Consider the following 14423-nt stretch of genomic DNA (forward strand, 5'->3'; position numbering starts at 1 on the left):
AAGAAAAACATACTTTTGAGTGGAGGAGAATCTTTAAGTACAGTACCTTCCACCACTGCCTGCAAGTCAGCGTTGAGGGCATACACTCAACTCAACACTGCGCCTGCGCTGTCCGGAATAATGAGCCGCTTTGGCTTCTATTTCATTTTCATCTTCTTATTAATTAAAAGCCCGAGTTTGATCCTCTTCTTATGTTTCGCCATTTATGTTTACATTCATTACAGAACGCGTTAAAAAATAAATAAATTCAGGTTGGATAAATGGAGGAAAACTGATGACAGCTTGTGATCTAACAGTGGCTGTATCTTGTTTTTCACCGTGTTTGATGCACCAGTTTACAAACACGTCATGGACCTCTCGTCCTTGTAACTGCAAATCTGTGTGGCGTCAGACTGAAATGATGGACTGTGCTGTTCCCGTCCCGGAGGTCGTCCCAAAACACCGGAGTGGACGGAGCGGCTACGATACCGAGCAGCGATAACACGCACAAGACGTCTGATAAGAGTCTGTTATAAACCAGACGGATGCAGAGTGAAACTATCCAGCAGACAACAGGGAAGGAGTCAACAAAACAGCTGGTAAGATGGAAACGAGACAAAGATTTATTGTGAGCTTTTTTATGAGCTGCTCCAACAGGTGAAGGAACCTGAAACTTTTTTAAAATGTCTGTCTTTGGTTATTTATCTGCTGATTTGTTTCTTTATTCTTTTCCTTGATAATAATCTCCACATGAATGCTGCACTGTAATATGTACTCAAGTACTGTACCTCAGTGCAATTATGGTGTACTTGTGCTTGACTTGAGTGTTTTAATTTGAGGCTACTGTATACCTCTACTCTACTAGATTTCAGAGGGAAATATTGTACCTTTTACCCACCTTTTAATCCACACTGACAGCTATTGCAGATCAGGATTTTTTAAACCTATAGTGAGCATAAAAAATGTAAATTAAATCCACCAACGGTATATAAATATCTAGACTTAATTCCACCTGGGCCAGCTACATTACAATGCTGTTTATATGCATCAGTAATAATTAACTTTTAGTATAATATGTTATATGTAACAATATGACAGAGACCATTTTGCCTAAAATCCCATTTCCTTACTGAAGTATTAATCATGTATTTTTCTGTGTTAAACTTAGAGTTTTGTTGGTTTTCTTCTCAACAGTTCTCTGACGACACCTGACAGAGGCGGTGGTGACCCTGCCCGTGTGTATCCTGTGCTCAGCTCTGCAGACTGTTCCCACTGATGGGTCTCTCACTGTCCGTCTGGCTGTACAGCAGGACAGCTGACAGCCCTCCTTCATCTTCATCAGCTTTATGTTCGCTGGCTGTCCCAACCTCCTCTCGTCTCATGGTCATTCTGAGCTCCCCCCCAGTCGCTTTGGGAGATAGTCGCTCACACTGGAGCTCAGCCCACCGCTCTCCTCACCTCCTGCTCTCTGCCTGCAAACATGAAGTGACACGTTCACCTGTCGAACGGAGCAGTGATGCCGTGAGGGCAGAGAAGGGGGTGAAGAGTGGGCTTCATGTCTGGGAGGTGGTGTGGAGCCCCGGCCACAGAGGGAGTCACGCTGTCGTGGGTATTTCCAGGCAAAACTGTCCTCTGCAGGCCTCGGGGTACAAGGTGCTGGTGGGCGGAGACTCGCAGTCCTGGGGCTGGGAACTCAAAACCAATCAGTTTTGGTATAATGGACAGAGTCTGGGACTGTACCCCAGAGAGAGGAGGAGGTGTCACACTGAGACTCAGGAGGATTGTAGGTCTTTCACTTCACATATCCTGAAAGACACAGAGGGAGCAGAGACACCTCTCCCCATCCCTGAGCGCATCCTGCTGGTCCTGGATGCTGACGCAGGCACTCTGGGATTTGTCGTTGATGGCAGCTTCCTGGGCGTTGCTTTTAAAGACCTTCCTCGTGGGGTGGAGCTGTTCCCAGCGGTGAGCAGTGTGAGAGGAGGCGCCAGCATACGACTACGATACCTGAATGGTGCCACACGTGAGTGTCATGTTTTCACACTAATCTGTCTCAGTTAGAATAGCAGTGACAGTGAGGATGGTTACTGTAACTTATAAAACACAAACTGTAAACTAATTTAGTTTTTCTTTCTCTCTCCTTCTCAGGTGATCCGCCCGCCCTGATGGCTTTATGTGGACTCTCCATTCGTCAGTCTTTAGGGCAACAGAGGCAGAATCAAACTGACAAACTGCCTCTTCCCCCTTTTCTCCAGCGCTACCTGCTTTCTACTCAATAATGTGCTCTTAGTGTATACACACACACTCACACACTTACACACAAACACAATATGAAACTGTCACACCCTGGATGGACTTTTGTGTGTTTTTTTCGGACTCCTTGTGTTTTTGTTCTTTTGACTTCCTTGGATTTGTTATCCTTCTGATGCCCTCAGACCTTTTCTGTTTTAGTTGGACTTTTTGAGGGATTCTTTCATTTGTGTTGCATGTGTTTCCTGGTTTTGGTTTTCTCTGTTCCCTTGTGTGTTGTTCCTGATTTATTTTGAAATATTTCTTCATTGTGTCTGGTCACTTTGCTTCCTGTGTTTGATTATTTCATGTGTCTCACCTGTGTCTCGTTTACCTCACCTGTGTTTCATTTGCAATCACTCCCTGTGTATTTATAGTCCAGTTTTCAGTTCAGTCTTTGTCAAGTTGTCTGCTTTTGTTCAATGTTCCTGTGACTTTTTGCATTTTCATTAAAAATATCTGCATCGGATTTTCCCTGCCTACCGTCTCTGCATTTGGGTCCACCTGCTCCACTCACCCAGCTCCTTGACAGAAACCTTTTGTCAATCACTGCGATGTACCAAGAATTTATGTTTTCTTTTATATGAAATATTATGTGCATACTATATGATAAGTATATTTATTATTATTTATTGCTTTAACATAAAGCTCACTGGGGGGAAAGTTTGGGACTTTGGGGGGTAATGTTGTTGTATCTGACTGTTTCTTTCATTGTGTATAAAATAAATGACTCATATTATAACTTGTTGTCATTACTGCTGTTCCATTGCAGTTTCTATTGTAATTATAACTATAATACTAATCTAGTTATGATCTACTATAGGACTGCAACTAAGGATTATTTTCATTATTAATAAATCTGCCGATTTTTTTCTCAATTAATTGTTTAGTCAATAAAATACTACTTTTTTATATTCCACCTTTGCAGGTCACCAGGACAGTCCACTGTTTCTTCCCATCCTACTTTTTCTTTTAGTTATTGTTGTTTTCGTCAAAGCTAATACAAAGTCTGACTAAGTTTTGTTTGTGCAGGTCTGTTAAACTAATGAAGATCAGTAAATAACTGATGACGTCAACAAGATGGACATTTAACGAGACACCTGTTGTCATGGCAACGGAACGGGCGCGCCAAGTAGCGCTTTTAAAGGGGTAACGTTAGCATTAGCTCTCCGCTACCACAAATAAAAATATTTTATCGCCCTCCTTTCAGTTATAAGTCGGACTTTTTTTTCGATACATACGGCTTGTTGGCTTTACTTATAAAAGCCCCAGCCTATCATGTAAGTGTTAGCTAACTAAAAGAGACGGGACTGTTATTATGGCTAAAGTAAGCTAGCTTAAAATAGCCAGCCTAGCTAAATGGCGCTTAACTTGAATACATTTAATCTTAGATAGCTAGCTAAAAGTCTGTAGGTTTACATATTGTGCCCTTTTTATACAGTCAAATTACCATTACTAGCTTAATTTGACTGCTCCTATGCAGAAATAAGTCTTCATGGCAGCACTGGGAAGTCTGAGAAGAGGAGGAGGAGGAGGAGGGGAAGTTTTCGGTCCTGCTGGTCTAAGTGGTGATGAAGAAGAGGAGGAAGACTCACCTGAGGTAAGTTAGGAGTCCAGCTCAGACCTCACATATCACCAGCAGCTAACTGGGCTGCAGCACTGACATGCAAACTCCTGTCTGTCTCTGTTTATTCCTAGGTTTTACTGAGTGTTTTGGCACAGCATGGCCAGTTGGGTCTTTGTTTCTATGACAGTAAAGACTCCTCTTTACACTACATGGTAGACACTCCTGACAACCACGAGCTCCGCCTGCTGGCCAGAGGTAAACAGTGCATCTGCCATTAACTCAGTCTCTTCCCCAAATTGGATGAGGTGTTTTTTAATAGCTCAAAAAATTATTGTCTTGTCTATAATCTGACACTTGTGTTTTCATTTTGTTCCTCTGTTTCTCTTATTTCTGTTGTGTAGTCATCCAGGAGGTTTGTCCCCATATCATTCTTACCAGTGCAAAGCAGGAGCGCTGCATGACCCGCTTCTTGCAACAACTGGGTGAGCCCTGGGAGAAAATGCACCAGGGGATTTGTGCTTTTTTTGTTTTTGAAGTGGTGAGAGACAAGACGTTTCTGGGTCAAGGGAATGATGTGAGATTAGAGATGCTCAACACTGCAGCCAGTTAGTGTGATAAGAGAGAACAGTTATGTAATACACAGTTTTATAAGGCTTTTACTGAGCACAGTCTAGTGAGACAGTGCTATCATGTGAAACCAGTTCTTTGATAAGAACTTTTTCTTTCACAAAACTAACTATTATTATTTTTATTTCAAACTCCTTTCTGTTGTATCCCAGGTTCAAACCCAGACTACAAACCAGAGGTGGTTACTTATCCATATGTTGACTTTGGTAAACAGACACCCACTCATAAAATGCAAATATCCTCATCAATTTGTAGGCAAGATTGTATTAAATGCATGATTTTCCACAATAAATGGCTTAATTTAGAATCAGTTTTGAATGTTGCAGGCCCGGAGGTTGGTAAGCAGAGGCTACTTGCTGCCCATCTGCCTTTCCTGTCTGCCTTAATTTCAGAGAGAGACAAAATGTCCTATCTCTCCTCCTGTATCTCCTTCGACTCACCCCTGATGGTGAGCCAGCTGTCTACACTACATATGATCTCATCCATCAGTCCATCATTCTGCAAGAGCTGATCACGAATTGTCAATCATTTTCTTGTTTTTTTGTGTGTTCATTTGTGTTTGTATGTGTGTGTATGTGTGTTGGGTAGCTGAGGGCAGTGGGTGCTCTGTTAAAATGTCTGGACAGGAGGAGAGTGGGAGTGGAGCTGGAAGACAGCAGTGTTGGAGTTCCTATCCTACAGTTTCACGCCTACACACTGTAAGACACACATAAATGTAGTAATTCACACACACACACACACACACACACAGGACTGTGATTACACATTTTCCATAATGAGGACCATGAAAGAGTTTTTTCAATGAGTGACTTTTTACTGCACTGTATTTAGCTACACATGTTTAGTCTGTCAAACACGCAGCAGTGAATCATGCATTTGCAGCATTGTGTTTTCTTGGTATTTATACATCTACTGTATTACATTTTACATTACTACATTATACTTATTATTCTCTATCTATCATCAAACCAAACCCGTCAAATGTGATGCAGACGTTTCCATGAATGAACAATTTTCATTCTCTTTGAATCTCTGTTTCTCTGAAATGTGCATTGTGTTTCTTCCCAATATAGTAAAGGTGTGGTGTGTATTGACCGAGACACCTACAGGTAAGAGTGTTCTAGCACAGACTCTATTACATTAATGATCTTTGTCCAGTACACAGGTATTTCCCTAAAGGCTGAAACTGATCTTCTGAGTCTCTCATGAATTGTTCCTTCTTCCATAACTGAAATCTACAGTACAGCTGTTTAATACACAGTTCAACTATTACATGCAAAATAATGAGTTGTTAGTTCTGTGATATATCTTATTTTTTATTTTCTTCTTATTATAGTTTTAATGTGTTATTTTGTATAAAATTATTAATTGTTATGTATAAAATACATTATTCAAATCAGATTCATTATTAGGTGATGCAAGCAAAAACATGAAGAAAGAGACAAAGTTTGGTCAAGAGATCACTGTGGATTTTGTATTTGTTTCAGCGTTCTGCAGATCTTCAAATCAGAACTTCACCCATCGGTGTACAAGCTGCATTCAGGTGAAAAAGAAGGACTCAGTCTTTACGGTACGTTGCTCAGACTGTTGAATTTCAGGATTTTATCACTTCTCTGCCCAACGTAATGCTGTTTACGTCAACCTCTTGTCATTATTGTGTGTTGCAGGAATATTGAACCGCTGCAGGTGCAAGTTTGGCTCCAAACTGCTACGGTGAGAAACATCTCTTGCTAGAGTCGAATCACACAGACAACAAAATAATGAAGAGGCCTTAACTTAATCAAAAGACAGGTGTTTTAAGACATCAGTTAAACTTAACTGGTGCCTTTATTGCCCTGCTGTATAGTAGTTGTGCCAAATGTAAGCATTTGGTATGGGGAACTGATGTCAGATACCGTTAGTAATGCTACGTCACCACAACTACTACCACCTTTACTATTAATATGACTACTAAGGCTGGCTACTACTACTAGGCGGGGCAAATTTATAGCTTATTTAAAAAGAAACAGAGGAAATGCTTTTCATAATGCATAAAAGACAATAATTAATAAATGATAAACAATGATATAATTATAACTAACTGGTCATATAAAACGATTTACTTTATAAATGAACATTTATTATTAGGAACATTAGAAACAAACACTACCAAAGTAACAAAAATGACATAAAATTCTTGTCACATATTTACACACAAACAGCTGTTCTGCGATTTAAGCAGAGAATTTACTGCTGCTTGTATCTATGGCAACAAGATAAATGTGTCAGCTTTTCTAACATAATGCATCATCTGTTTTTGGAACTGTAACCAATGATATTGTGTTGATTTTAAATCCATGCTATAATTATTGTGGGAATGTATATTTATGTAAATCTGTCATGTTTTTATTCATTTAATTATCATTTTGCACACAAAATACTGTCAGAAACTAGAAGTTGACGTGTCCTACTGTAGTTTTTACTGCTCTCTGTCGTAGAGGTACTGAAAGTGTAAGTGATAACCTCCTCTGTCTTAGCCAGTGGTTTCTGCGGCCAACACTGGACCTGGCTGTGTTACAAAGGAGACAGGAAGTGATTCGTTTCTTCACGTCACCTCGGAACTCAGACTCCCTGAGCACCCTGCAGTCCTCGCTGCGCAACATCAGAAACATCCCAGTAATAACTATTACCAACAACCTCCTTCCTTCTACATCTGTGACCATTTACCACCATGCTTACTGAGTCACCACCTGAAAACTAACATCATCATCCGCCTAAAGCCAGTTTATGTGTGTGTGTGTGTGTGTGTGTGTGTGTGTGTGTGTGTGTGTGTGTGTGTGTGTGTGTGTGTGGTAGACTCTTCTGCGCAGGATGTCTCTCTCTCATACCAAAGTGACTGACTGGCAAAGTCTCTACAAGGTTGGACCAACACTATTACCACATCCATGTGACAAGCTCTGTTAAGTGTGTAGAAAGAGGTTTGTTGGTGTGTGTGCGTGTGTGTGTGTGTTTCAGACAGTGTACAGTGCAGTGTGTATCCGGGACACGGTGCGTCACCTGCCTCAGTCCATTCAGCTGTTTCGTGACATCAGTGAAGGGCTCTCTGATGACCTCCACTACATCGCCTCTCTTATAAGCCGCATTGTGAGACACTCACATTAATACACAGCTGCAAATCTGAGACTAAACAACACTACACAATGTTGAGTGTTAAGGAGTTTAACTCCTCTGATTGGGGGACGTGTAGGTGGACTTTGAAACCAGCATAGCCGAGAGACGCTTCACCATCAAACCAAATGTGGACCCTGCCATTGATGAGAGTAAGTGCCACCATACTGGATATAAAACTGACTAAACAAGTGTTGAAAAGCCTGATCAGAGGCCTTATGTTTATGGTATGAGCCTGTTTATATGGTGGCCGATCAGAAGTCTTAACAACGTTCCATCTCTCTGTCAGAGAGGAGGAGGATGATGGGGTTGTCTGACTTCCTGACAGACGTTGCCAGGAGAGAGCTGGAGCATCTGGATGCTCGCATCCCCTCCTGCTGTGTCATCTACATCCCTCTGGTCTGAGATTTATCTCTACAAAAGCCCTGAATGATATATGTTTCCAAAAAACATCCGGCCCACGAATACAATATTATTGGTGGAATTCTTATTATCTGATGTTGCGGAAATTGTTTCTCTGGAGCACCGCACACATCAGTGCTCATACATCATTGTCTGATTCTCCTCACAGATTGGATTCCTGCTCTCTGTCCCTCGGCTGCCCAGTATGGTGGATAAAGAGGATTTTGAGATAGAAGGGCTTGATTTTATGGTCTGTGTTTAATCTTTACAACATTTTCATTTTGTTAGTTTGTGTGTGTTCTACAAAAAAGTTCACATGCTCATGTATGTCCATGTGTGTGTGTGGGAGCTAGTTTCTGTCCGAGGATCGTCTGCACTACCGCAGCCAGAGAACCAAGGAGCTGGACGACCTCATAGGGGACTTGCACTGTGACATTAGAGGTCTTTTACTTTTTCAATAACAGAACATTTACCTAATAGCTGTGCACCTGACATTTTTAACCACAACAAACACTATCCACTTGTCAAGATTCTTCACTTTCCTGATATTAAACTTCCTGTTTCTCAGACATGGAGACGGCAGTAATGACTCAGTTACAGAACGCAATCCTCGAGAGGAGCGCCTCCCTATACAAGGTGCACTTCCATATATAAGCATAAATGAAGTGTTTAAAACATGACTCCCACTCTAACAATATGATTGTTGGCATGGAAGTAATATTGCTAATGTGTGTAGGAGGATTTTGTCGTAATCAGCTGTCAGTTTTCCTTTTAGTTGTGTTGTTCATTTTAATTATGAAACAGGTCCTGATCCCATTACAAGTTCTTTTCCAGTGCTGTGATATTTGTCTCATGATAGATGGATTTGCTGCAGCTGCAAATTTAATTGTTGTTTTTGAGTGCAGAGAGAACTGTTAGGTCAGATGATGAATTATTATGTTTACAATGTTGTCGCTATGATGGGAATTTTCTAACTATTTAGCAGATTGCAACTTTTCAATTAAATTAATGTAAAAGAAAAATAAATAAGGTCTCATAGTTTTTACAGTATAAAAAAGAACTGAAACCTCCAAAGAAAATCCACTTCTTTGTTGTGCATCTGTATGCTCCAAATGCTCATATTTTCACTAAAATATAGCTAAAACACAGCTTTTGTCTCAATTCACATGCACAACTCTGTTGAGTTCTGGGTTGTCAACACTAGAGCTCTGGCTTACTGCTCTTTCATTAGTCAAACAAAAATCTTTTCAGGACATTCAATGTGTTTAATGTGTGTATCATGTAGGTTCTGGATCTCACTGCTGAGCTGGACTGTCTGATGGCTATGAGCAGCGCCTCCCAGGAGTACGGCTACACCTCACCCAAGCTAGCCAACCACAGGAAGATAATAGTCACACAGGGCAGGTAAACACACTTAATGTAAAACAATATTTTTGTGGTATTTGATTCAAGAGTGTTGTACAAGAGTGCTACATGTCTGATTTTTTTATTTTCTAGACACCCGCTGTTAGAGTTGTGCTCTCCTGTGTTTGTGGCCAACTCTCTCCAGAGCTCTGAGTCTCAAGGCAGAGTCAAGATCATCACTGGACCCAACTCATCTGGAAAGAGCATCTACCTCAAACAGGTAGGACAGTCAGAATTTCTTCATCTTACACTCAACTGGAGGAGTTTATGTCAAGTCATATTAGAGATATTGAAATAATGAGTTTTCGACTTCCAAATAGTGCTCATGTCAACATCCAAGTCTTAATTATTATATTTTTGAAATCTCAGATATGTCTGACTTGGCCCTTCATAATATGGATGTGCCTCAAAACCAAGCAGACATGGATGCCTCACATCAGCAAAACTACATCGATCAATGTCATTAAATTAAATTGATATACTGTCATTTTGTCAATGTGTAGTATCTTTTTGAGTTGTCTGGTGACGTGAACTTTGTGATGGATGTGAATCTTCCCTATTTCTACCATCCATCCCCAGGCTGCTTTCTTGAATCACTGATGTGACACTGCTGACCTTTTGTTTTCCAGCTCTGACTTAACCTAACTTAACCTTCTTTGGCAGGTGGGTCTTATTGTTTATATGGCTCTGATCGGCTCTGACGTGCCAGCAAAGGAGGCAGAGATTGGTCTGGTGGATGGAATCTATGCCCGCATGCAGAGCAGAGAGTCTGTGTCTGTGGGCCTCAGCACCTTCATGATAGACCTCAACCAGGTACCCAAAACACACTCACACATACACACGCTTATGCACACAAGCTTCTGTGTGTGTGTGTGTGTGTGTGTGTGTGTGTGTGTGTGTGTGTGTGTGTGTCTGTCTGTCTGTGTGTGTGTGTCAGTGAGTGGGCGTTGAAATAAAAGACATGAACTTCCAATACTACTGTCCTCCAGCTCCACTCCCACTCTCCACCTGTCAAGACATTTTTTAAAAAGCATTTACTGCCTACAACCATCACCATCACACACACACACACACACACACACACACACACACACACACACACACACATACACACACACACACAATAAAACAATAAAGTGTAGTATAACTGTTTGTGTCTGTATTCTCCAGATGGCCCAGGCTCTCAACAGCAGTACTGGCAACTCATTAGTTCTCATCGATGAATTTGGAAAAGGAACTAACACTGTAAGGAGAAGCTTTGTGAATTAAATACATATGCACATACACACAACGAGGACACACAGTTCCGTTAATGTGAAGCAACTGAAACCAATCCCAGACAGTATTATCCAATTTAGAGCTGCAGCATGAACAGACCTTCAGTTCAGCCCAACATGTGCCACCCATCAGCAAGAAAATAGCAGCAGCAGCAGTTTAGAAGGCAAATATAGAAGTGCCGGTGTGCGCCATCCACAGGCAAAGAAATGAATCATGACTTTTTAGAAATTGAGGCACAGCAACTACAGAGTTCATACTTTGGAGAGGAAAGGAAAGGGTCCAAACAATATTTTATTTAAGGAAAAGAAAACCCTAGAATAAAATTAGCATAGTAGGTTAATGGATGTCAACAAAGGGAAATAAATCATAAATTCATTGTGTTTTACTACCACAAGATCAACTGTATTTCTGTTATATCTGAGTATTTGTAGTAATATCTGCTGGAGGCTAGTGTAACTCATTCTCTCTGGTGGTACAAGCTTAAAAGTAAGACATAAGATCAACAGCTCTGAGAAAGAAATTGCAGCTTTAACAATCATTACCTGCAAGTATTAAAAATTGCAACAGCCATTGCTTTCTTTGCCTGTAGGAGGCGACATCAACATGTTGACGTCTGCAGACCTAAACTGCTGCTGCTGTTCCTCTCTTCTCCTGTAAGTGGTGCATGTTGGTGGGAACAGCTCTCCTTTGTGGAGAATCTGTAGCCTGCTGAACATGAATTGAATGAGTTCGTGAGTTACGAAGAAGTTCTGTTGAGGTGTTTTCTTCCTCTCTGAGGTGTTTCGTCTTCTCTGAGGTGTATCTTCCAAATATATCTAATTATCTATTTATAAAAAACACATTTAAAGTAAAAAATGTTGACTATATTTACATACACATAAAATTACATTCTCGTATGCATGTGCATGATAAAGATGCATATTTTTCCATTGCCAGACAATACAAAGTCACTGATGAGGATGAAGTAACATTAGCATCCAGGAGATCACAGATTGTGATGGAATATGATCATTTGTATTCATAATATCTTGTTTTCTCAGAGAGAAAGGGGACATCTGGTGGGCAGACAGTGGGCAGGAATGTTCTGTTAATTGGTTAATTTGTGGCAGCAACTCATTGTCAGGCTATCAAGGGTTTATGTAAACAGCTTAACCTGAATTAAGACCTTTATCCAATCGCAACTTCATCCTTGGGAAACACAGCCAACAGTTTAATGTTCCCCTTCAGGTGGATGGGCTGTCCTTGCTGGCTGCGTCAATCTCTCATTGGCTGAGAAAAGCTGCAGTAGATGTCCCTCACGTCCTGTTGGCTACTAACTTCCACAGTTTGCTGCAGCTAGGCCTGCTACCCTCCTCTGACCTGCTGTCTCTGCTGGTACTGAGAGATACTCTAACTGAGCTTGCACAATGATGACAAGTAGCCTGAAGCGCTTGTGTGAATGCACGATGAAGTTATATGATGGCAAACTAATGTGGTGTAGAGTTTTGTTGACAGAGGAAACTTCCAAATGCCCAAGTAGCTAATGAGGCTCCACTTCAGATCTGTTTTACCTCATTAGAAGTATGTGTATGTTATTTTTGTGTGTATGTGGTTGTGTATTAATAGGTCCGTGTGTGTGTGTTAAGACTCTAGAGACAGCAGTGGATGGGGATGAGTTAGTGTTTCTGTACCAACTGAAGGAAGGGATCTGCCAGTCCAGCTATGCTGCCAACATTGCTACACTGGCAGGTTTGCCAACTGGCCTTGTACAGAGAGCAGTGGAGGTAAAGACACACACATGTTTGCTTAGGTCACTTTTGGGGACATTACATAGACTTACATTAATTTCCTGGAGACCCTAACCCTAACCTTAACCACTGACCCAAAAATCAGCGTTTTCACAAGTGGGGACACGGCTTTTGTCCCCAATTGGACAAGCCGTCCCAATTAATCATGAAAGGACAGACACCCAACACACACACATACACACACACACACACACACACACACACAAAGAAGCATGCTCACATAAGCTGACTGTGGGCGTGCGTTTGGTCAGGTGTCTGAACTCTACAGGACAGGAAGACCCGTCAAACGCATTGACAAAGCGTCATCAGATGAGCAGGCCAACAGGTTGGTTTGACTCAAACTTCACAGAATGGCAAAGCAAACCTTCAGTGCAGAGCAGTGTGTGTTGAACATGTTTGTGTACCTGACAGGTGCAGGTCCGTGGTGGAGAAGTTCTTGAGCCTGGACCTGGAGGACAAAGATTTGGACCTTCAGGGCTTCATGAAAGAGGAGCTTCTGCCCTCTGCTGGGGAGCCGCTCAGCCGCAGCTGAACTGTTTGTGCTGGAACTGTAAACATATTTCTACAGCTCTGTGGTCAGTGTGTGCAGTCAGTCCCTCAAGTTTTTACTGGCATTTGGGAAAAAGCAAGCTGAGGTGGTAGGCATTTGGCTGCATGTTTCTAAACACTTGACAAGAATTCTTTAATGGATAAAAACGCTGTAACACAAAAACATTTTGTGCTTGTTACAAAGGTTTAAATTGTTGCATAGAACATACCAAGCTCATTTTTTTCATGTTTTGTTCAATTTAAATACCGTATTTACAAAATATTAAATATGATACGAACAAATTTGCTCTTCAGTTAGATTATAGACAAATCTAATCTAAGACAAATTTAAATTAATACCTTTCATGCCGTCATCATCTAAATAGTGTTTTTTAAGTTAGAACTAATAAGAAGAAATAAAGTTAGAACAAAATGTACAAAAATCCTGTAAAGCTGCTGATTTTCCTTCACTATGTGGTTGTTGTCCTTTCTGCATCACTTTAAGCAGTTTTTTTCCTTTTTTTTATTTCAAACATGCAACAAATAATAAGTAAGAAAAAAAACAATAATAACCAATAACATTAATAGTAAACTTATACAGCAAATTCCCAATAAACACCATAAATAAATATTACATGTATGAAAAGGGAAATGGAAGAAGTTTACACTTATATGGTCCTATCCTTTTTTTGTACTTAAATAATGAATTTAATGTTTATCATATATACACATAAATAATTACCTTAATGTTTATCATGTATAACTTAAATATTTACACTAGTGCTAATCAAATATAACTTAAATAATTACCTTAATGTTTTTCCTGTTTACACATACATAGTCATTGTGTGGGTGCCCATCCAGCATGTCCCAACACTCACAGAGAAAAAAAACAATAACAGCAACAACAGCAACATCATCAACAACGAGTGTCACAGTCCTGAGAGAAACAAGCCCCCTCCTCGACCTCTCAAAAAAAATTTTTGTACATCTTCTTGAATTGATTTATATGTTTATTTTGCTTGAGCTCTACATCTAAACCATTCCACAAATTTCACCCCACAAATTGAAATACACATACTCTCCAGAGTGGCACAAACACAATGTTTTTTAAATTAAATTTTCCTCTTAAGTTGTAACCCCCCTCTCTGTCTAAGAACATTTTTTATTCGTTGCCAGGAAGTCAATTATTTCTTGCTTTGAACATTATTTGTGCCGTCTTAAATTCTACCAGACCCATGACCTTCAAAGCATATGTCTTTAAAAACAGCTTGTTAGCGTGTTCACAAAGTCCTACATTATTTAGTATCCTCATGGCTCTTTTTTGTAGTATGCACAATGAGTATACGGTGCTTTTGTAGGTGTTACCCCTTACCTCCATACAGTAATTCAGATACAGTTTTATAAGTGAACAA

At 40.4% G+C, this 14423-nt stretch overlaps 2 protein-coding genes across 8 annotated transcripts; both read left to right on the forward strand.

Annotated features, from left to right (window-relative positions):
* Positions 1-10: 10 nt before the first annotated feature.
* On the forward strand, positions 11-2496 carry LOC121905194 (SPRY domain-containing SOCS box protein 2). The gene is made up of 3 exons (XM_042423254.1): positions 11-578; positions 1174-2002; positions 2128-2496. Exons 2-3 carry the CDS (start codon positions 1255-1257, stop codon positions 2256-2258), a joined length of 879 nt encoding a protein of 292 aa, XP_042279188.1. The 5' UTR covers positions 11-578; positions 1174-1254; the 3' UTR covers positions 2259-2496.
* A 98-nt stretch (positions 2497-2594) lies between these two features.
* Positions 2595-13960, forward strand: msh5 (mutS homolog 5). 7 transcript variants are annotated; one of them, XM_042423246.1, is made up of 26 exons: positions 3096-3595; positions 3752-3868; positions 3967-4090; positions 4237-4317; positions 4615-4668; positions 4789-4910; positions 5051-5160; positions 5536-5571; positions 5950-6032; positions 6130-6175; positions 6979-7117; positions 7298-7360; positions 7457-7585; positions 7689-7761; positions 7899-8008; positions 8181-8261; positions 8365-8452; positions 8580-8647; positions 9297-9415; positions 9509-9635; positions 10079-10228; positions 10586-10660; positions 11921-12067; positions 12319-12456; positions 12732-12805; positions 12892-13959. In XM_042423246.1, the coding sequence occupies exons 2-26, from the start codon at positions 3764-3766 to the stop codon at positions 13010-13012; spliced, it is 2463 nt and encodes an 820-aa protein (XP_042279180.1). In that variant the 5' UTR covers positions 3096-3595; positions 3752-3763; the 3' UTR covers positions 13013-13959. The 7 variants fall into 7 exon arrangements, with proteins under 7 accessions (XP_042279184.1, XP_042279186.1, XP_042279180.1 ...); XM_042423247.1 differs by having other exon boundaries at positions 3096-3548; XM_042423248.1 differs by having other exon boundaries at positions 3096-3417.
* The last annotated feature ends 463 nt before the right edge of the window (positions 13961-14423 follow it).

The sequence above is a fragment of the Thunnus maccoyii genome, chromosome 10, assembly GCF_910596095.1.
Source record: "Thunnus maccoyii chromosome 10, fThuMac1.1, whole genome shotgun sequence".
NCBI lineage: Eukaryota > Metazoa > Chordata > Actinopteri > Scombriformes > Scombridae > Thunnus > Thunnus maccoyii.